Below are 23,363 nucleotides of genomic sequence, written 5' to 3'. Positions count from 1 at the left end.
TCCACGAATGGAAATATATATTATTAAACTCAGGATTCACCCTGTTATTTCAAGATTGTCGTGTTTTAATCCCATTTAGTAACTCTGTCAAATACAAAGAGCAAACTACAAAACTTTAGCGAAAAAGTCAAAAAGAGTAACCAAACAACACTCTAAAGAGAAGGCGTTTTGTCATTTCTGCAAATTCAAGGATTTTGGTCATTTCTGGAAATAGTTTAGCTTCACTTTCTCTATCACCTTCCATAGTGCAGCTTTAGCTTCTTCTAGCGTTTCAACACCATGACCTTCCTCAAATGGCAGCCTTTGTATGTTGAACTGCAATTAAACCAACAGAGGAGAGAAAGCTGATAAGCACTGCGCATGAACATGAATCATTTGGGATTAAATTGTTATATATATATACAATGTTACATTACCTGAGCACCCTGACGAACCCGTACATCTATCCCTTTGCTATCTATAGAGATGAGAGCAGCGTCGTCTACCTCTGATTCAGAAGACAGTAGCTCTCTAAGCGGCTTTGAGAAGATGGCATTTAGTTCCTACCACAATTTTTTTTACAAAAAGGGGAAAAGTAAGAGCCAACTTCAATTTACCAAAAGACAACAATCGAGGGGAAAACTTTTATTGAATCTGAAAAAAGAACCTTGAGGTTGTGCTCTCCACCATCGACGGCGATCTTATCAGGCTGTAAAGCCTCATACTCTTTGACATCAACCCATGCGACGGTGCCAAACCCTCCAATGAAATATATATCACTGCCAATATTCAGATTTGAGTATAGAGTTGATAAGTAGATTAGGAGGCATGAGTTAAGAAACAAAACCTTATGTTCTGCATTCTAAAATAGTGAAAGTTTCCCCATTGCTCTGAAAGCCCGTGCGGGTGCTTTGCAATGTATTGCTTATGTGCCCACTCCTACCAACAAGCCACAACCAGAGATGATGTTTTAGCAAGTAAAGATTCATGTATACTCAAAATTGAAAAGAAACAAAGATTAAAAACTAATTTAGATGCTGACCTGCTCATCTTCTGATAATGGGTACACATCACCGAATAATGTTACTCTAGCATTCGATAGGCCACTCCATCCAGGTATCTGCTAGCCAAATCACCATATTACAGAACGAAAGAGAAAATAAAACCGTTTTGCTTTTCTAGTTTGAATACAGTTAGCCAATATTACCTGAACAACGAGACTGCATCTAGGTTCAGCCAATAGATTTCGTGTGTGGATGGCCAACGGTGAAAATAAAAAGATTGGATCTGCAACCAAAAAGCATTAGCCATTAAGGAAAATGTGCATCTATTATCTCAGCCACCAAACACAAGACATCTAATGTACTAAGCATTGCCTTCAACACTATCCAGACCCAAAGAAAATACTATACTTACATCTATAATGACATTTGAAGAAAATAAAGACAGAAAAAAATCCCTCCTATACATTCCCACAAGACCCAAATCAAAACACACTTTTTTGTAGAGTGGGATGACGTTTAATACTCATGAATCAATTGTCCAGTAGTAAGTCACTAAATCCATATCCTAAAGAACATTTCAACATACAAAGAAAGAGAGAGAGATATAGTGTGACTTACGCCCCATACGATCAGGTGCAAAATCCACCAAAGAGCCAAATGGGTAACCTTCCCTACGGTGGTGCATTTTAGACATCACCGTGCATAGATGAGCAAACCTAGCCTTGAATCATTCAAGAAAGAAAACAATAACCAAACAGATAAAATAGCTTATCATCTTTCTCATCAAAGCAAAAACAAAAGGAACTCTAAAACAATCTGAAAGGACGGATCTTTTTACCTGCTCCAGCAAGTTCCTAACAGCCAAAGCAGGCCTAGGCAACGCATGAGCTGATGTCGCGTTCTGAACTCCACCAGATATGGGAGTTCTAAAAAGCCCACCTCGATTTCCCCCACTGTTCCCAGCACCCTGAGGAAGTGCAAGAGATGACTCCACATCTATTACACTATGAGATGTCTCACTCTCAACCTTTTCCTTCACACAACATTAAAAAAAAAACTATTAGCTTATATGCCAAAGCTACCATCTTTACACCAATACAAGCTCTGCATCATATCCAGAACTAGCTGAAGCTTACCCAATACAAAGAAAACTATACCCATGACAAGAACGGTAATAAAGTATTGAACTTTTTTTTTTTTGGTAATCAAAAAGTATTGAACTTTACATGATAATACACCTAATAATCACAAGACAAGAGACAAGGAGTATCCAATACAAAGAATCCCTCATAACCACGACAAGAATTGTAATAAAGTATTCAACTTTTTAAGAATCCACAAGAAAAAGAGAACCTGTGATATAGAGAAGATGTCCCCAGGAAAGAAGCCAAACCCATTGCTTTCGCCGAGATTGTCTTCACCTTCACCCTCGTTGTGTAAGAGAGAGTGTATACGAAGGCCGTGACTTGATCCGTCTCTGATTCTCAACTTGGGGATTCTCAGCTTGGGTGGCGAATTACAGAGCCAACAGGAAGACTGGGATGAAGCTACGAGTGGCAGGAGGGAAGGTTTGAAGAGATGCTTTGTTTTCGGGAGAGGATTAGAGATGTATGATGACGAAGTAGAGAGCGCTTCCATGGTTGTTAGGTGAAGATTTACTTTTTGCGATCTTTCAGTGTGGCAGTAGGTAGAGATTCGTCAGGCGCCTTTATTGAGAGTAAGTAAAGCTTAGAGGAACTAGGACTTTTCCAGAGTAGGGTTTGATTATATACAAATAAATAAAGTTTTTTTTTTTAATCTTTTTGTTGCTGTAAAAGATTGGGATTGAAGGAAATTTATTTGATAACCTTAAACAAACAAACAAAAATTATTATTTCAGGTTGTTAAAATTATTTATTTTCAGGTTAACATGAAATTCCCCCCTATTTCTTTTCAAATCGATTATTAGTTTTTCTTTTGTTAGGATAAATACGAAAGATGATCTAACTTTAGCGCATATCTCGTTTCACACAAAGGTGACTACATAAAATCAGTAGTATAAAATTTACTATTATTGATAACAACAACAGTTATTGGAAATAGATTTTTAATTTCTCTCGATAGGAAACTGTAATAAATGAATTTGGAATTTCTTTATGTAAATCATGATTTAGTTTACTTTTTGTATCATCTGCAACTCACGTGGAAATTATTTCACTACCTCAGACAAGAGATATGAGTTACACGCATGCTAGCTAGCTAATTAAGTAGTCTTTTTTTTTTTGCATCACTAATTAAGTTGTATTTTTGTTGCATCACTAATTAAGTTGTCCATTTTTTTTTTGCATCACTAATTACGTTGTCTCTGCCTCACAATTTATTAGTTTTGAAAACCGGTTTAACTCATGAATACATACGTCAGCTTCAAATTCAGGTTAAGACTCGACAGCATCACCAATATATATACTAGTATTACCTCTACTAAACTAGACAGTATATCTGATAAGCTGATATGTCGGTGTTTTTATTAATTTTTAACCAATGTTTTAAGTATTTTATCGAGTCAAAGTGTATATTTTGGTGTCTTTTAGTGTTATTGTGATGTTTTCAAAGGTTTAAGTCTAGTTGAAACAAAATAGATCGCATTGAATACAGAAAAATAAAAATTAAAGATGATAAATTATGCAGATGCATCAGAAGTTTATCAACAGATGAAAAACTTTTCACGATCCGATTGAGCTAAAATTTTACCACAAGATAAAATATTGATTAGCTTCTCAATTTCCGCAAGTTCGAAGTAGACCCATAAATTAAGTCAAAAGTTAATGTAATCTTTATAACGACGCTTCAATACGAGTAAAAGAAAAAAAATCAGTTTTCTTTAATTTTTGTTTGGCTTTACATAAAAATCAGTAGCGGAGCCAGCATGTTGGCAAAGAGGTCAATTGGTCCTGGTGGACTTCTGATTTTAAAAAATTAACATGTATATATTTCTTTAAAAACTTAATATTGCAAAATGTTGCTAATTGACCCACATAATATATATATATATATATTATTAATTGATCCTCCAAAAAAAAAATTCTGCTTCTACCACTGGTTATATCTCTTTAATCTAATTATGCAGATTTTATCATTAATTTTGTATTTTTTGGTTATGTTTGAGTAGATTGATAGTTAGGTTTTACGGTTTCAAAAGATTAAAAAGAATGAATGATAAGGATTGTTTGATTTAGAGAACTTTCATTAGAGACTTTGAGGGTTCTTAGTGCTTAGAATTGATTGATCACTTAGTTCATAATCTTAGGTTAATTGATTAGTTGATTTGATTGCTTGAATATAATCCATGTGAGCATGGTATTTTTAGCCATTGAGAGCTGAATGTTATTATGTTTTGAAACTCAAACTTAAAACATGTCTAATCTCTTAGATTTGTGGAAGCACCGTAGCCTATTGGTTAAAGTTTAAAGGCTTTTACACCCATGTCTAGGGTTCAAATTTCAGACTATGCAATTTATTACAGATTACAGAAAATCCAGGTTTCAAGTCCCGGAAAGAGCGGTTTATTAAACAATTATGCAGACTACAGAGGAAAGGCTTGCAAGGGATCTTCAACACAGTGCAAGTAAATCTACACAGTGCAAGTAAATCTGGCCAGACGCGGATCTTTATAGGACGGCTCAAGTGATGCAGTTAGGCGTAGGTATTCATAAAGCAGGTAGTATTGTCGGTTGTCGAATCGTCTATGTAATATTTCCTACATCATAATTGTAAGATCATAATAAATCAGCGTTAAAAAAAGAAAAAAATCTCTTAGATTTAACAGGAGTTAATTTTCAAGGTTGCTGACTTGCTGGATATATTGATTAGAGACACATGGGTTGAACTATTATACATTCGTGTTTTGAATTTTAGAATGATGTTTAATTGATTCTCTTATAAATTGTTTATATTTATAATGATTTTATGTGATTTCTTTGATGCCTAGCATTTTTTTATTTCATTATTATATCTGCATATTTACTTTTCTACTTAGCTTTAGAGAAACAATCTATTATCTTCTTCTTTTTTTTGTTATTTGTAGTATAATCTTGATATTTGTGGATTCAATCTTTATATACTATTGTGATTTAGTATGCATTTGCAGTGTGATTAAAAGTTAAAATTTTGTGTTATCAAAAACTAAAGAGTTTAAGCTTAAACCATGCTTAGTCGTAGAGTTCTTATAAATATTTACATTTTACAGGTATATATATTTAGTTTTTAGAATATCTTAATTTAGATTAGGTTACATAACACCAATAATTTCGATCCAATATATCCTTTTCTTCAACTCGTTTGAATATTGGACTTAATCATTACAGCAACTGAACTTGAAGACCAATTTGGAATTTCAATCTCCAGATTCTCGACACTACTATAAAGAATTTTCTACCATCTCACGAGGCTCCAGAACCATTTTAAACGTTTGGAAAGAAAAATCAACACGTCGATTATACATATAACTTGTATCACTAAAAAGGCCTAGGTGCAATACGGGACCCACGTCACATAACATTCTCGTTTTCACCCCATCCTTCCTCCGAGTCCACGCGCCACCGTTTAAGCTGCAACGTCACTGCACGCGCCAGCTTGCTTTCGACGGCTCGTATCATTCCAGCTGCAACCCCGCTCACATCAGCCACCTTCTTTAGACTCGGCCGCATCACCTTCTTCGGCGAGTTCCTAACGCCGAACCAAAACGCCGCCGCTAAAATCACCTTCGTCGGCTTCTCCACGGCCAAAGCGAGAGACGCCAACGAAACGACGGCGTTTCTAGAATCTCCGTCTAGTTCTAACTCATCGCACCATTTTACCAAAACACCCTTTTCCCTCCCTCGCGCTTTGTTCACGACGGCACGCGACGTTTTCGTCTTCTCCCTCGTCGTAGACGATAGCTCGGAGCTGGAGACACGATCCAGCGACGAGCAGCAAGAAGACTCCGAAGACGATCCAGAGCAGCAGGCTGTAGTCCGAGGCGAAGGGGAAAGAGGACCAGAGAAGGAATCTCCGGTGAGGGATTTGCAGGCAGGGCAGATGATGCGGCGGACATGGCGGGAAAACAAGATGTTAGAGGCGTGGAACTTGGCGTCGCAGGAGCGGCAGAGGAAAGCGGAGTCCGCGGCGCAGTGGAGATCGGCTTCTGCACCACACAGCTCACAGGATTTCACCATCTTCTCGTATGTAATGATCGATGATGGGAGGAGAATGATGGATGTTTAGTTATGATTTGACTTGAGGGAGAGAAAAACGGTGGACTATGGTTCATTGTTTTGATGATATATATACTAGTGGGTGGCTATTATTTTCCCTCTTTCACAATTCTCACCAAAAATCATATATTTCTTTTTTTGATGGAGATATGAAAATGTGGTTTGGAGAATTGACGTGTGGAGAGGTTTTGAGGCTGGTGATATCTGTGGTTATTACTTTTAAACCGTTGCACTAGCCCCCGTGTCATTCTTCCTCTTCTTCTGGCGTGACGTGGAGATTTAGTCAACACACCAAAGTCTTTGGTCATTGCACTCTGTTTTGTTTCCATTTCATTTCTTCTGCGTTATTTCTCTCTTCTAGTTTTTGTTTCTTTCGGACTCATGTGGAGTTTCCTAATACTAAGGCTTTGACTAGGCGTAGACAAAAAAAACTGGAATCAAAACCGAACTAAAATATCTGGAACTGAAACCGGATCCTCGAATACCCAAACAGTTTCTATATTTTTATATCTGAAATAACCGAACCGAATCGGAACCGAACCGAAAACCGAACAGGTACCCGAATATATAAAAATATTAACTATATATACATATAATAATATAACTAAATATATATTTTTAATTTAAAGATTTGTTAAAAGTATATGAAAATAGTTGAGGATAACTAAATTATTATAAAGTATCCAAACTATCCAAAAGAATCTGAAACTATCTGGATAGTTTTATTCAAAATATCCAAAGTAATCCAAAATTCTTATCTAAATCATCATAATTATTTGATATTTTACCCTAAATAACTAATATTTTATCTGAATTAACCGAACTACCCGAGCAATCCGAACCAAACCAAAACCAAATGAAAACATAATATTTTCGGGTATTCCCGATTCCTAATTTTATTATTCGAACCTAACCGAACCGAAAATAGGTTAAGTAGTAAATGGATCCTCTAGCCTCCTATCCGAAACCTGAAATATCCGAACCGATATCCGAAATGCCCATGCCTAGCTTGACTAAAAGACAGGACAATAATAAAAAAAAATTAAGCTGAAAAATTCTTTTAGTTGTTTCCTCTGATAAAAAGCATGAAAAACAGTACTCTTTAATTTTCATATTCTAAAAGGGTACAAAACACAAGACAAACCTGTTGAGTTATTACTTATTTTACCCCACTAATATAACATAGTGTCTATCTTGAAATCTTTTTTAAAAAAATGGTTCCTTGAATAAAGCAACAGAGACCACATATTACAGGGGTCTTCGAATAGCCAAAGCCAAAATCCTCATTGGTCAGTTAAGAAATTTCCACTGATCCACACTCCAGTGAAATCACAAAGCAAGAATTTACACTGTGATCTCTCAAGCGAGCGAGCGTGCTTACTTGTTTGTCATCCGACCAATCCGCCTCTGGCGTAATCTAATTGTTGGTTTGCGTTGCTGCACGGCCGTGGATTGTCCGAGACTCACCTGATCATTCCAGGGCACAATCTTAAGTGGATGAGCTTCTGTGTTGAATACCCACTCGTCCAAGGGAATCACCGTTGTGGGGGAGAAGAGGAGATAGAGATACTTGAGCGTCTCAGCAAGGAAGAAACTTTGCATCTTGTTGTCCTTAACTCCTGTATTAACCTGGAAAAAGAATCTACTATCAGATTATACTTTATAATGTGGGGTCTAATTTGGAGCCTAAGGAGAACTACTTACATCCTTTAAACCGACATATCCAGACTCTATGCGAGAGTTCTTCTCAAACGCTTCAAATATATTCCATCCCCAGTCTTGATATGTCTTGTTACCTGTCAACCGCCAGAGGTAAAACAGTGATTCCACAGTTTCTGGTCTCAAAATGTTCCACGATGTTCCAACACTCATGTCCTGAATCATCATCATAATCATGTTTAAAGATTGTATACTAAACAGCAAATGTAAACATAAACCAAACAAGGAAAGGACATACACTCCCAGAGTTGAAGAAGTAATTCTCCCCAGCCAGTTTTGTTGGTGTTGATTCGTAAAAGTTATAACATGTCCATGCAAGCTGCAGATTAGTGGAAAAAATAGAAATAAAGGCGAAAGTTCCAACAGAATAAATTGTTTGAAAATCCTATTGATGTCAAGCCATAGCTTTACCTCTTCAGCAAGGGTGAGAAACTTCTTTGCTTCAGCGGGATCATTATACCCAGATGCTCCTAAAGCCAACATTCCAGGAGCAAAGCATGCCAACTCATCCATCTGAACATAGATGATGAGAAAGAAACATGAGAACTGGAACACGCTAGGCAACAGAGATTTTCACTTATCACAGACGGGTATACCTTGTCGGACAAAGAGGTTCCACTCTTCTCACAGATATATGTAAACGACGAAGGTGTTGATTTCTTAACCAAGCTTACCAGACCATTCATTGATTTCTCCCACATATCTCTGATGCCAAGATTTCAACACATATCAGTACAAAATACCAAAACTACAATACCAAGCAAAGGAAAGAACATAGATATCATCATGTGAGGACAATCAACAATCTTCTTCTTGTCTTTGACTTATAAGACGAAACATACGTATATAGACAAAGTAGAAAAGAGTAAAAACTTACCTATAGTGTTTCACTGATGAAGTTTTGCTCCCAAACACCCAAACTTTGAGCAAATATTCGTAAAAGCTGTATTCAAAAATATTAACCGTCACATATCAAACCAGAAGGAATAAGACAAGCAGCAATATAAAATGCAATCAAGTTGGGGAAAAAAAACCTGTCTCCCATGGCACCAAATGTAATGGTAGAGTGCGATGGATTAGCTGTCTCGGCACTTATATAAATCGGAAGTAGACCATCCGCAGGGAAGTCCTTGTTTAGTACTGAAATAACCTTTTCTACCTGATACACAGAGTTACAAACAGGTTAACCATTGAGTTGCAAATTATATATCCTGAACTATTGCCAAATCCAAAACCTGATCAGTTTATAATACAAATACATAGAATAAGTTATCTATAACTAATCAATAGTTATAATAATATGTATCACTAATCTTATAGGCAGATGGATATGTGGTAAGTCAACCATGCTACAAGTTAACAGAGGAAACGCACCTTTTGTTGATATTTTGGGTCCCCTGTCCTCTGGGAAAGGGCAATAAACTCGAGCTGTTCAGTACCAGAATCTGCAAGAATACTGTCTCCCTAGTACAAGAAAGAAGCAAAAGATCAACTAAAACTTATAGGCCACATTAGCTTGCTAGTACCACATGTAGTAGGACTTACCCCTGCCCATGTAGGATTGTGAGCATTTCCATGTCTCAAGTTGATAATATTGTATGGTATACCCGATGGAGTGTCCCATGCTGGCAATAATCTGTCTGCTATATCCTTAGCCTTATCAAGGAAAAGTTTATCCTCAGAAAGATCATACGCGCTGAGAAGCCCTCCCACCACTCTGAAAGCCAGAGAAAGAGAAAAGATGTTAGGGCAGAAGCAAGACATCCATTACCACATGTTCTGTTAAGCGCAACCACAACATATAACCTAAACAAGATGACTCTTATTACTACAGGTCCGAAAAACAACATGGTAAACCTGTTCAATGCAACCTTATAGTTGTTTCGAACATACTGGCGTCATAATCCTTGTCGAAATCTAATGAGGTTGCAACCCACCTGCAAAAAGAATGAGAATAAGCAAATGAAGGCTGGAAAAGATGAACAGGCAAAGTTTGGGAGTTTGAAGCTTAAATAATGGAAAAGAAAGCAATTGGATAGTGCAGAAACATGATTCTTTATAGGGGTTAGCAGTTACAGCTAGAAAAAAGTCACAATTTTTTTTCATATCATGCTAGAGAGAGATCATCCTAGAAAATGGCGAGAGGAGAGAAGAGATAGACTTACTCCCTGGCTTTCTGAAACTGCTCATCTAGACCCATTATGTAGAGTGTATCTAATGCATCTATCATAGTTGCTCCCAGGCCACCAAAGCTGTCAACGCCATCTTTTGTCTGGGGCTGATAATTCAAAAACCAAAAAAAAAATGGAGAAAGAAACAAGATAGCTTCAGTGACATATATCTATTGCATACCATTGCAAGTGTTCTGATTATTTTTTTTAACTAGGTAAACAACACAATACATGCAAGCCTCTGAAAAGTGTTGAAACTTGACATACTCTATTAACCATACTATATCAAAAGAAGGAACCAAAAAATCTAATTTGTAGAACTCGTTGTCAATCAAACAAACAAACATAAAGCTGTACCTGAAGCTCATCTTGTCCCCAGGCATACTTTTCGTATGAGCTCCAAGCATGAATCATTGCTTCTTTTACTCTCAGCATTCTCTGGGCATCAAGCGGATCTTCCTGGACATCATCCTTCAATGTACTACTATTCACAGATACATCCTCCGCGACGACGCTTTTTACATCTTCTAACTATCAGAAATATAATGAATGTGAGAGCAGCTTTTTTATCAAAAAAAAAATCCTAAAGGTATTCAACATCGGATAAGCTCTTACCAACAGCTGCAACCGCATAACTTCTTCATTTAACTTGGAAACTTCAAGCTGCATAAAATAAAAATAAATAAATTCACTTCACTCTTCTTTTCAATAAACTAGTATGGTCTCTTGGTGGCAATTCAAAGCAGAGCTATCTCTCCCTAACACAAGATTTAAAAAAAAACTGAGATCCAGAGGAGCATATAGAGAAAAGGTAAAACACCTGGTAATCACGGGAGAGAGAATGACGATCCCAAAGGACCATGGAAACGGAGAGGAAGAGGAAGAAGAGAAGAGCAAGACGCCTAGGCCTTCTGAGATAATAAGCTGGGTTGAAGTATTTCCATATCCCATGAGCATGACTACCACTCACCACCGCCTTACTCCTCGCCATTACGGTAGATCAGATCTCGTGACTCCTCTACAAGACTGGTGATTAAAAAAATTTCGAAAAAGAAGGATGAGAATGAAGAAAAATGAGGAACAGATCGGGATCAGAGGAAAGATAGGGGAAAGACTTAATGTCGGAGATCCGACGGGTAAAAGAGAAGAAGAGTGTTTGGAAAGGAGAATGTGATGTCTTTTTATTCTAAAGCACACGACAATTCAACAATGTGGGGGCAAAGAGAAGAGAATTGATTCGACAACGCTAACCGCTGATTTACATGTGTGAAAATTCGTTATTCTCGTGAATTTCTGAGGTGGACGCTTTGCGATTGGTTCTCAATGATTTACCGGTTTTGTTAATTTTGTTTAATAAAATCTAAACCAGCTAAATACTGGACTTTGTTTGCCGTACGGACGAGAGTAGATCAGGGGGTTTGGATGGCATATCCTGATTACAATAATAAACAAGTCAGCTGCGGGCAGATGCGTCTTGTGACTTCACTACGGGTCTGTTTGTTTCACCATCCGGATGAATCATCTGAATGGAGATGAGAGTTTTATTTGTTTAGATTTAAAGTTGCAACTCATCTAAATGGTTCATCAGGATGAGTTTCAGAAATTTAGATTTAATTTTAAGGGGTTTTTGCCAAAACTAACCCACAACTTGATTTTAATCCCAAACCTATACCCAAACTTGAATCAAATGCAAAACTAACCTAAAAGCCTAGTGAAATTACAGCTCAGCCCCTTGTGACCAAACAAAAAAACAGAAGCCATTTTTACGAATATAGCTCCAGTAAATCGTCTGAGTCGTCTGAGATGTTGGAAGTCGTCTGGACGACTGAAGTGTAAGTCGTCTGGTACCAGTTTATTTTAAAAATAATTTATAAATCTTAAAAAAAAATATTTTGATGCGTAAAAAATAAAAATCAAGTAATTATAAACAGTTTTAACTGATATAAATTAAGATATGATAAAATTGATTTGTTTTGAAGATAGATGAGTGGAAGTAGTGAATCATGAAATACTTTGGTTTAGGAGTTTGGCAAACATATGTTGTAGTATTGTATGTATTGTTAGGGTTAGATTTTGGAAAACTAAAATGTTTTTTTTCAAAAATTAGTTTTCACCTATATGTGTTTATTTCTGTGTATAGTAAACACTTTTCAAGTTTGATTTGGTTTTATGAAGTGTTTAATTAGATAATTAAGTTTAGGGGTTATGTTTAGGGTGTGGACGACTTATATTTCAGTCGTCTGTTGAATAATTTACCCGGACGACGTATATTTCAGTCGTGCACATCGTACCGAACCTTATATTTTACCAATGTACGTTTTAACCTAACCGGATCATTTTACTCGGACGACTTACATTTCAGTCGTCTGGTGAAGAAATTAAAACAGACGACTTACATGTAAGTCGTCCAAATATTCCCGCCTAAAATTTTTTTAAAAAAATTATTTTCCCGCTTAAATAATTTAAACCAGCCGACTTACTTGTAAGTCGTCTGGAAAGTCTTCTATTTTAGTTTCCCGCTAAAAATATTTAATTTCCCACTAAAAATATTAAACTCTTCTGGACGACTTACATGTAAGTCGTCTGTTTTAATTTTTTCACCAGACGACTGAAATGTAAGTCGTCCAGGAAGTCGTCTGAGTCAAAAATATTTAACCTAATTGGATTTTTTGTCTCCCTATATAAAGAAAAATTTACACATTCTCTCTCCTCCTCTCAAATGGCTGCAACAAAAATGTAATGTTCATCATTCTAAAACTCTCCAACCTCTCTCTAATCTCTTTGACTTGAAAACACCAAACTTTATATGAATTTTTCAGTTTTGTCTCATATATTTCTTACTAATCTATCTATTTTGCAGGTTTTTAATCAAATGGTACTCATCTTCCACTAATTTAGAGGTAGATCTATTAATTTTAGATATGTATTTTTGTGTGTTCTATAAATGTAGATTTATCTAATCTTCCACTCATTTTCTCTGTTTTTAAGTCATTTGAACGTTTTTGGATATGCAGGTTTTTCAGATCTGGATTTGATGTGCAGGTTTTTCTGATCTGGAAGACTTCTGGGACGACTTACCTGTTAGTCGTCTGGAAGTCGTCTGGAAGTCGTCGGGACTTCTTGGAAGTCTTCTGACAAAGTCGTCTGGACTTCCAGGAAGTCGTCTGGACTTCCAGGAAGTCGTCTGGACTTCTAGGAAGTCGTCTGGATTTTTCTGAGCGTTTTGGTAAGTTCTTATGTCTGATTTTTCTTCATTTGGTAACTTTTTGTTGTATAAAGTTCTTACCTTTTTCCCAAACTAAAACTCTCCAAACCCACTATAATCTCTTTGACTTGAAAACACCAAACTTTATATGAAATTTTTCAATTTTGTCTCATGTCTTTCTTACTAATCTATTTTTTTTTGCAGGTTTTTAATTAGATGGTACTCATCTTCCACTAATTTAAAGGTAGATCTATTATTTTTAGATATGTATTTTTGTGTGTTCTGTAAAGGTAGATTTATCTAATCTTCCACTCATTTTTTTCTGTTTTTAAGCCATTTGAACGTTTTTGAATATGCAGGTTTTTCAGATCTGGATTTAATATGCAGGTTTTTCAGATCTGGAAGACTTCTGGGACGACTTACTTGTTAGTCGTCTGGAAGTCGTCTGGACTTCCTAAAAGTCGTCTGGACTTCCTGTAAAGTCGTCTGAACTTCCTAAAAGTCTTCTGACAAAGTCGTCTGAACTTCCTGGAAGTCGTCTGGACTTTTTAGAAGTCGTCTGGACTTCTTAAAAGTCGTCTGGTCTTGTCTACTCAAGTGGAATCCAAGCTTGTCTTTGTAGATGAATGATCTATAATAGTTTTGTTTGTGGTCTGTTTTGTGAATTGCATGTATACTCTTTTAGTTGTGAATTTTTTGTAAAATCAGTAATAATGTTTTCCAAGATGTATTAAATGTGCTAACAATGTGTTTACACATTTACAAATCAATGAAATAATAGACTTCAGTAGCCTTTTTCTTATCTTTGGATCTCTCATATGCAATAATAAACTCCAATGGTATTTTTCTCATCTTAATAAACAAGAATGTTGGTAGCTTCATATTGATACAACACAGGGCCGGGCCTGGATACAAGCCCATCAAGCATTTGCTTGAGGGCCGGTAAGGATAAAAAAAATTTGGGGCCAATATTTCAAGATCTTAGGTAGCACAGATGGTGAAGTAATTGTTATTTGAGTCAAGCTATTAGGCATCCCGGGTTCGAGTGCCATCTACTACCTTTTTGTATCATATTTTAAAACGAAAATAAAACTAACTTTTTTTTTGTCAAAAATAAAACGAACTTTACTTATAAAAAAAGGAAATATAGTAACAACAAAATTAAAAGGAAATAAGATAATGATCAGCATTAATCATATAAATTCCTAAAAAGAAAAATAAGTTATCAAAACCTAATCGATTGTTTTCTAACTATTCTCTTAATTCTCAATTAACAAAGTCACGAAGTCTTTTGCTTCTCCTACAGGCTACATCAATACATCATCTACGAACCACTGTCCATTGGTAAAGTTTTGTTTAATTATTAGAATGTTAAAAATCCAATATGGAGTCATCTCTTTTTTTATCTAGTCTTTTGATCATCAGTTTTAATGTCAGTGATAAGATTTTTTTTTTAATTTAGCTGCAGAACTAAAAGATGCCTCCAAAACCATTAAAAGGTGAAGAAACTGGTGCATCAAAGCGGAAAAGAAGAAGAGATCAAGATGCATTCATCAAAACTCAAGAAAATTCAATGTTGAGGTTTGTCAAAATAACTAAATGATAAGTTTCTTGGACTTCCAACTTAAAACCAATTGGCAATTAGTGGATTGATCCAAGTCCCTTATATATTACTGGTGTGATCCTGATCAGGATTGGAATCAATGGATTGAAGCCAATGTATGGGTCAGCTATACCACTGATCATGGTGCAGTTTAATAGACAGTATCATACTCTTATTGGCATGATCTATGAGGTTCTGGATAGAGAGAAGAGAAGAACTGTTGGTACTGCCTTGAAACAGCTTGAACAAAGAGGATTCAACCAACTGAGCTTAACAGGAGCTATGGAGACCATTCACCTCGTCCAAATATGTATGGAGAACAAGGAAAACATGTCAGGAAGTTTCTGGATTGGGCTATATTTGGATCTAGGCGAAATAAGGCTTTTTCGGTCCAAAAAGAGAGTTGCAGCCAGAATCTTGATCCACTTGCTTTCTAGCTGGCCTAACAGGACGTGGAGGATCTAAAGCTCATTAGGAGACACTCCAAATCAAGTTCAAGTCGTGGCCCATCATAAACCAAAGAAGAACCAGCTTGTTGGTTTGATTTAATTGCAATGTAATGGGTTTAGTTTATTGGGCTTTCATTTAATTTAAACCAAAGACAATTAGGAATTAGAGTAAACCAGATTTGGGTAGATTAGTATTTAAAATTAACCAATTTCGAATTGGATTAGGAGATTAAACCATCTTGGTTTAAATTTAGGGTTTTCAGTTTTATTCTTTTAACATATGTAGCCACGTTTTGGCATGAAAAATCAATGAATCGACATTTTTTTCAACTTCTTTGTTTTGAGTTTTCTCTCAATTCTGCTGGTGTGTAATATCCAGCTTGGGTTCTCTGATTTGGTGTGTCATATCCAGATCAGAAGCCTTGGAGTATCAGGAGGCGAGCCATCTCTCTTGTGTCCCACATCAATCCACAAACCTTGATACAGATCGAGTCTTTGATTCTCTGTTTGCAAGGATTATCTCTGTGATCCATCCTAGACACTAAGCAGGGTGATCCTGTGTCTGTGGAGCAGAAAAAAACATCTTTATAGCATCCCATAGCTCTAAGGAGAAGACCATATCCATCACCTTTCATCCACCCACGCCCCCTTCAAGTGATCCAGGGAGAGACAGCCATTCCAGAGCTGCACCAAGTGGTATCAGAGCCTCTTGAGGGTTAGGGTTTGAAGTTTTAACAAGGGAGCACGAAATCTATCAGTTAACAAACTGTATTCTATGTCTGGATATGAAGAAGAGCTTACAATTCCATTCTTCTATGGGAAGATTGATACAAAGGCATACCTTGATTGGGAAAAGAAGATGGAGTTTCTCTTTGGACTCCTATACTACACTGAAAAGAAAAAGGTATGTCTAGCAGTCAATGGACTCTGTGGAAGTGCATTCTCATGGTGGCAGAGAGTTTCTCAGACTAGGAGATTTGAAAAAAAACCTCAAATTATTTCATGGGTGGAGATGAAGACCTTGATGAAGAAGAGGTTTGTCTCGCAGTGGAAACTTCCAAAACTAAAACCAGAAGCAGCAACAAAGCTTACTACTTTAGATCAGCCTGCCTATTGGTCTGAATTGCCATTAAAACCGGCTGAGAGAAGATCTGTGGTTCCTGTTCTATCATTGAAACAAGAGGAGGAAAAGCTGCAAGCTTCTATATTAGCTTCTCCAATAAAACAGATTGAGGAGAGTCATAAAACTGAACCAGAACCAACAACTCTTTGTTTAAAACTAGAGGAGGAGGCAGAAGTTGCAGAAGCTGAGTGTGGCCACGTACCTGATCAAATAAAACAAGAAGAAAAGGTTCCTGGAGGGTCATCTAAAGCTCTTGAATTGGTGCTTCCTACTGTTGAGCAAGGTGATAACTTTAAGTCTTTAGCTTGTGAGTTACTAATCAGACCTTTGGTATGTCTTCAGCTCAGCTTAGTGGAACATCTGAGAGTTGTTAAGGGCCTGCAACAAGTTGTTTTTGAACCAGGAGGAAGCTTGTGTGTGGTTAGAAGAAACAAACAATTCTGGATCAGAAAGCAACTGCATACAAGCTCAATTTGCAAGGTTCATTCACTCTTGAAAAACAAGATTTGTGGTCAAATCTTTTTAAAGGGAGAGAGAATGGTATGATAAAAACTATTTGCAGAGAGAATGAAGAAAAGTCAGGAGGTAACACGTCCTTTATCAGGTTCATAACTGACCAGAACAAGCTGAGAAGAGATAAACAGGAACTGGTGGTGGTTAAAGAGAAGCCAGAACTGGAGGATGAGTATGGGGACCAAACCACACGACCACCTGACCAGAAGGATGTTAAACTGAGAGTACATGGTCTCATGTTCATGAGCAGGACGTGGATAGGATCATCCTGGAGAGAAGCATTCAACTGCAAACTCAACAAAGTGGAGAAATCATCTGCCTTGGAAGCCACATGCAGTGAGGAAAGTTCCAAGATGTTGCTGAGACATGAAGAAGGACTGCAGAGCTTTGTGTTTCATCCTGGAGAGACTAGAGAGGTGATGATATATCTCATGGCCAGGTCAGGAACTTTGGAGTTAAATTATCAAGGTTCTATCATCCTACAGAGCTTGGATTTGAGGACAAATCCTTTTAAAGGAGGAGGGGATGGTGTGATCCTGATCAGGATTGGAATCAATGGATTGAAGCCAATGTATGGGTCAGCTATACCACTGATCATGGTGCAGTTTAATGGACAGTATCATACTCTTATTGGCATGATCTATGAGGTTCTGGATAGAGAGAAGAGAAGAACTGTTGGTACTGCCTTGAAACAGCTTGAACAAAGAGGATTCAACCAACTGAGCTTAACAGGAGCTATGGAGACCATTCACCTCGTCCAAATATGTATGGAGAACAAGGAAAACATGTCAGGAAGTTTCTGGATTGGGCTATATTTGGATCTAGGCGAAATAAGGCTTTTTCGGTCCAAAAAGAGAGTTGCAGCCAGAATCTTGATCCACTTGCTTTCTAGCTGGCCTAACAGGACGTGGAGGATCTAAAGCTCATTAGGAGACACTCCAAATCAAGTTCAAGTCGTGGCCCATCATAAACCAAAGAAGAACCAGCTTGTTGGTTTGATTTAATTGCAATGTAATGGGTTTAGTTTATTGGGCTTTCATTTAATTTAAACCAAAGACAATTAGGAATTAGAGTAAACCAGATTTGGGTAGATTAGTATTTAAAATTAACCAATTTCGAATTGGATTAGGAGATTAAACCATCTTGGTTTAAATTTAGGGTTTTCAGTTTTATTCTTTTAACATATGTAGCCACGTTTTGGCATGAAAAATCAATGAATCGACATTTTTTTCAACTTCTTTGTTTTGAGTTTTCTCTCAATTCTGCTGGTGTGTAATATCCAGCTTGGGTTCTCTGATTTGGTGTGTCATATCCAGATCAGAAGCCTTGGAGTATCAGGAGGCGAGCCATCTCTCTTGTGTCCCACATCAATCAACAAACCTTGATACAGATCGAGTCTTTGATTCTCTGTTTGCAAGGATTATCTCTGTGATCCATCCTAGACACTAAGCAGGGTGATCCTGTGTCTGTGGAGCAGAAAAAAACATCTTTATAGCATCCCATAGCTCTAAGGAGAAGACCATATCCATCACCTTTCATCCACCCACGCCCCCTTCAAGTGATCCAGGGAGAGACAGCCATTCCAGGGCTGCACCAATTACTCAAGTCCCTTTCATATATTCGATGTGGGATCTTCTCTCCAATACCCTCCCTCGAGATAATGGTGCGTATAACCATTAATCTCGCAGAATCCATCATACCCCCTCCGAAATTATGCTTTTTATTTTCTAGCGATCTCGGTGGAACTGAGCCTTCTATGGGCCATCAGCTAATGGGATGATCGGGCCACTGTCCGGGCCGGATTAATGGGTCAGGGTATTGGGCCCGCTCTGATACCATGATAAGTTTCGGGTTTATTATAGGCTTCCAACTTAAAACCAATTGGCAATTAGTGGATTGGCCCAAGTCCCTTATATATTACTCAAGTCCCTTTCATATATTCGATGTGGGATCTTCTCTCCAATACTAAATCTCCTAATACAGTTGATGTTTTAAGAGATGATGGGAATGTTATTGAGAATGAAAATGAAATTGAGGATGACGCTGAGACTGGTATTGAGATTGTGTGTGAAGACCATGATGAGAATGACAATAAGAAGAAGGATGATCAGAAGGAGGATGTGATTCAAGATGAGATCGAGATAGAGATGGAAGGCAAGACTGGATGTGAGAATGAGAATAAGGATGGGAATGAGAATGAAAAAGAGAAAGAGAATGAGGATGTAGATGATAAAGAAGAGGAACAAGAGTATCATTCATGTGAGGATATCAGTGATCCTGCAAACTGGAAAAATATTGACAACAACACAAGAGATTTTCTGGTTGAAAAAGGTCCATCAAAAAGATTGCCAGCTGATTATCATTTTCCTAGAGATAAAATTGGACGATGCTTTTCTCATTCATCATACACAAGAGAAATAGTTAATGGAGAGATGCAAGATAGACATTGGTTAATTTACTCTAAAATAAAAGATCAAATCTTTTGTTTTTGCTGTAAATTATTCACACGAGATAAAAATAGTAATCAGTTGGCAACTACTGGTTACAGTGATTGGAGAAATGTTTCAGAGATGCTTAGAAAACGTGAAAAGAGTCATAAGCATATCATCTGCATGACTAGTTGGATGGAGCTAGAAGTGAGGCTGCAAAAGAATTTGACTATTGATAAGTTTGTCCAAGAAGAAATCAACAAAGAGAAAAGACATTGGAGAGATGTTTTGTTGAGGATCATTGCTGTGGTAAAAGGGCTTGCTAAGAATAATATAGCATTTCGTGGAGTAAAAGACAAGATTGGTCAAGATGGCAATGGCAACTTTTTGGGAATGATTGAGGTGATTGCTGATTTTGATTTGGTAATGATAGAGCATGTTAGAAGAATTGAGAAAGGTGAGACCCATTATCATTACCTCAGCAACAAAATCCAGAATGAGTTGATAGAAATGCTTGGGAATGAGATCAAAAAGATAATCATACAGAAGATTCAACGGGCAAAGTATTTTTCAGTGATTCTTGATTGTACTCCTGATATCAGTCACAGAGAACAGATGTCCCTAGTTATTCGATGCGTGGATATTTCAGAGATCTCACCAAAGATAGAAGAATTTTTTTTGACATTTTTGGTGGTTAAAGACAAAACTGGAGAAGGGCTTTTCAACACCCTTCAAGATGTATTGGTTAATCTTGATTTGAGTATTGATGACATTAGAGGGCAAGGTTATGACAATGGGTCAAACATGAAAGGAAAGCATAAAGGAGTGCAAAAAAGGTTGCTGGAAATTAATCCAAGAGCAGCTTACACACCATGTGGTTGTCATAGTTTGAATCTAGTGCTTTCTGATATAGCTTCCTCATCAGAGACAGCAGTTTCGTTTTTTGGAATTCTTCAGCGCATTTATTGCTTGTTTTCTTCTTCAACAAATAATGCTGAAGTTTTCAGAGATATCGTGAATGGTATTACAGTGAAACCATTATCACAAACTCGCTGGGAGAGTCGCGTCAACAGTGTGAAAGCAATACGATATCAAGCACCTCAGATTCGAGAAGCTTTATTTTATTTGGCAGATAACAGTGATAATCCAAGAACAAGAAGTGAAGCTGAGTCTCTTGCAATGAGTGACACTCATGGAATTGGAAATTTCGAGTTCTTATTGGGAATAGTCATTTGGTATGAGCTTCTATTTGCTGTGAATAAAGTAAGCAAAATTTTGCAGTCAGAAGATATGGATATTGGGATTGCTATTTCTCATGTACAAGGACTTGTTTCTTTTATGAAAAGCTACAGAGAAACCGGCTTTCAAGAAGCAAAAATAGAAGCTGAACGGATTGCTATAGATATGAAGATTAATCCTGGCTTTTCAGTGAAACCAAAACGTGCTAGTAGAAAAAAGCGACATTACGATGAAGAACCTGAAAATGATGAAGAAAGCGTAACGCTAACAGCAGAAGAAAATTTCAGGGTTGATTACTTCATCAAAATTGTGGATCAAAGTTTGGTTTCCCTTGAGACACGGTTTGATCAACTTCAAAACTATGAGAAGACTTTTGGATTTTTGTTTGACTTGCAGAAACTCAAATCTGCAAAAGATGACAGTCTGATGACTTCTTGTGCCAACCTAGAAGCTTATCTAAAGCATGGTGTGCATTCTGACATTGATGGAAATGATCTGTTTATGGAGTTGAAGCTTCTAAGAAATGTTCTACCAAAAGAAATAAAGAAACAGGTTGAGGTTTTAGATTTTTTGAAGAAGATGGAAAGATGTTATCCAAACACATGGACTACATACCGTAGAATGATGACCATTCCAGTTTCAGTTGCTACAGCAGAAAGAAGTTTTTCAAAGTTGAAACTTATAAAGTCATATCTGCGGTCGAGTATGTCTCAAGAAAGACTGAATGGATTATCGATATTGTCGATTGAAAGAGCTATGGTTAAAGAACTTGATTCTACATACTTGATAGATGAGTTTGCAAATAAAACTGCAAAAAGAGCTATATTTCAAAAATAATGTAATATTATGTTTTTTTATTATGTTTATCTTTTGATATTGTTTGACATTATTATTTTAAGTTATTTTTATATAAAGTTACAGGGGCCAATTTTTTTTCCTCGCTTCTAGTCTTGCAAATGTCAGGCACGGTCCTGATACAACATTTTAAGAAGCATTTTAACCCTTCTTCCAACTCATAACAATAGTCATCATTATTGTCTATAACAATAATACTTAAGAGATGGAAACAAACAATAGTAACTAGTCAAAGCATATCATATTTTTTATAAGTTTGCATTGAAAAACTTAGTCAAATTTAGTAAAACTAAGGGAGAGAACATATTTTATAAATATGAGTTTTACATATCTTGAAGTTACTTATCACTCTTAAAAATACAAGTTATTCAAAAACTAACGTAGAAGACTTAAAAACTAGTGGAGAAGACGCGGACGACTTCAATCTAAGTTGTCTAGACGACTAAACTATATGTCGTCTGGTCAATGCAGAGGTTATTTTTGCAATTGACTTTGAAATCTGTTATTTCGGACGACTGAAAGTTAAGTCGTCTACTATTGTTTGGTTAAAAAAAAACTCCAAAAAGCTAGACGACTTACATTTCAGTCGTCAGAGGTTAGTTTTGCATTTGACTGGATTATTTCAGAAGTTTGACTTTTTGGACGACTTACATTTCAGTCGTCTAGTGAAAATTAAAATAATAATATTTTTTTTAAAGTAGACGACTTACAGTTAAGTCGTCATAGGTTAGTTTTGCAATTGAAAAAAAAAACTTCAAGATTTAATTATATACAGACGACTTATAATTCAGTCGTCCATGAGACGACTGAAATGTAAGTCGTCCAGGATTTACGAGGTTTGACCAGAATCTCGGAAAAAAATCCTGGACGACTTACAATTAAGTCGTCTGGTGGACGACTGAATTATAAGTCGTCTGTGTATAATTAAATCTTGAAGTTTTTTTTTTCAATTGCAAAACTAACCTATGACAACTTAATTGTAAGTCGTTTACTTTAAAAAAAATATTATTATTTTAATTTTCGCCAGACGACTGAAATGTAAGTCGTCTGGGGAAGTCAAACTTCTGAAATTATCCAGTCAAATGCAAAACTAACCTATGACGACTGAAATGTAAGTCGTCAAGGTTCTTTGGAATTTTTTTTGAAACCAAACAATAGTAGACGACTTAACTTTCAGTCGTCTCAGGTTACAGACTTCAAAGTCAATTACAAAAATAACCTCTGCGTTGACCAGACGACTTCCAGGTAAGTCGTCTACAGCCAGACGACTTCCAGGTAAGTCGTCTACAGCCAGACGACTTCCCAAGTAAGTCGTCTGACGAACAGATCTGGAAAAAAACTCGATGTCATACCTTAAATTGGTGAGATAAGTTCCTTAACATACATAAGGCTTCTCCAAGCACACAAAATCACAAACGAAAGTCACCCACCCATAATCGTTAGCTTCTATGACTCTATGAACCATACAAATTTTAGAATCAAAATCTTGGATTTTTTTAGCTCATTGTGGAGAGAAAGTGAGAGATATGTTGTGTTTAGTTCACAAGAATGGAAAAAGAAGAAGGTAAATCGATTTTGGGAGCATTAAGAGCTTCAAATTGGTTGTTCATGGTGGTTGTGGTATTGATGACAATGGCAATCTTGTAATTACTTGAAGATGATGAGGGTGAGAGAGTAAAAATGTCATTTTCGAAAGAAAAAAAAAATTGATGGCATTTTCGTAAATTATATGAACTTGTGGGGTGAATAGGGCAAAACCAATTTTCAAAAAAAAATGAGATTAGTTTTGTGTTTGACTTTAAGCTGTAGGTCAATTTTGCAAAAACCCCTAATTTTAAAGTCT

The 23,363-nt window shown here is 36.6% G+C and overlaps 3 protein-coding genes and 1 pseudogene across 4 annotated transcripts; 1 reads left to right on the top strand and 3 right to left on the bottom strand.

The window, feature by feature from the left end:
* Window positions 1–2,728, bottom strand: LOC106421835. 2 transcript variants are annotated; one of them, XM_022719551.2, is made up of 9 exons: window positions 2,337–2,728; window positions 1,822–2,010; window positions 1,602–1,704; window positions 1,187–1,266; window positions 1,022–1,099; window positions 827–918; window positions 647–758; window positions 417–542; window positions 1–315 (listed from the first exon to the last, which is right to left on the bottom strand). In XM_022719551.2, exons 1-9 carry the CDS (start codon window positions 2,619–2,621, stop codon window positions 199–201), a joined length of 1,182 nt encoding a protein of 393 aa, XP_022575272.2. In that variant the 5' UTR covers window positions 2,622–2,728; the 3' UTR covers window positions 1–198. The 2 variants fall into 2 exon arrangements, with proteins under 2 accessions (XP_022575272.2, XP_013718120.2); XM_013862666.3 differs by having other exon boundaries at window positions 1,822–2,016; window positions 2,337–2,726.
* A 2,539-nt stretch (window positions 2,729–5,267) lies between these two features.
* On the bottom strand, window positions 5,268–6,374 carry LOC125608803 (B-box zinc finger protein 32-like). Its single transcript, XM_048779310.1, has one exon. The coding sequence runs from the start codon at window positions 6,173–6,175 to the stop codon at window positions 5,510–5,512; it is 666 nt and encodes a 221-aa protein (XP_048635267.1). The 5' UTR covers window positions 6,176–6,374; the 3' UTR covers window positions 5,268–5,509.
* Window positions 6,375–7,295: 921 nt separating this feature from the next.
* On the bottom strand, window positions 7,296–11,308 carry LOC106421961 (mannosyl-oligosaccharide 1,2-alpha-mannosidase MNS2). Its single transcript, XM_048779309.1, has 14 exons — window positions 10,925–11,308; window positions 10,720–10,767; window positions 10,462–10,635; window positions 10,099–10,211; window positions 9,805–9,870; window positions 9,479–9,650; window positions 9,308–9,397; window positions 8,968–9,092; window positions 8,811–8,876; window positions 8,530–8,638; window positions 8,345–8,446; window positions 8,172–8,252; window positions 7,919–8,089; window positions 7,296–7,843 (listed from the first exon to the last, which is right to left on the bottom strand). The coding sequence occupies exons 1-14, from the start codon at window positions 11,093–11,095 to the stop codon at window positions 7,592–7,594; spliced, it is 1,740 nt and encodes a 579-aa protein (XP_048635266.1). The 5' UTR covers window positions 11,096–11,308; the 3' UTR covers window positions 7,296–7,591.
* Window positions 11,309–18,375: 7,067 nt separating this feature from the next.
* Window positions 18,376–21,729, top strand: LOC125608802 (annotated as a pseudogene).
* Window positions 21,730–23,363: the final 1,634 nt, after the last annotated feature.

Source organism: Brassica napus, chromosome A5, assembly GCF_020379485.1.
Source record: "Brassica napus cultivar Da-Ae chromosome A5, Da-Ae, whole genome shotgun sequence".
Taxonomy (NCBI): Eukaryota; Viridiplantae; Streptophyta; class Magnoliopsida; order Brassicales; family Brassicaceae; genus Brassica; species Brassica napus.
Note: the sequence above shows the minus strand (reverse complement) of the source record. Positions and strands in the feature narration are given on the sequence as shown.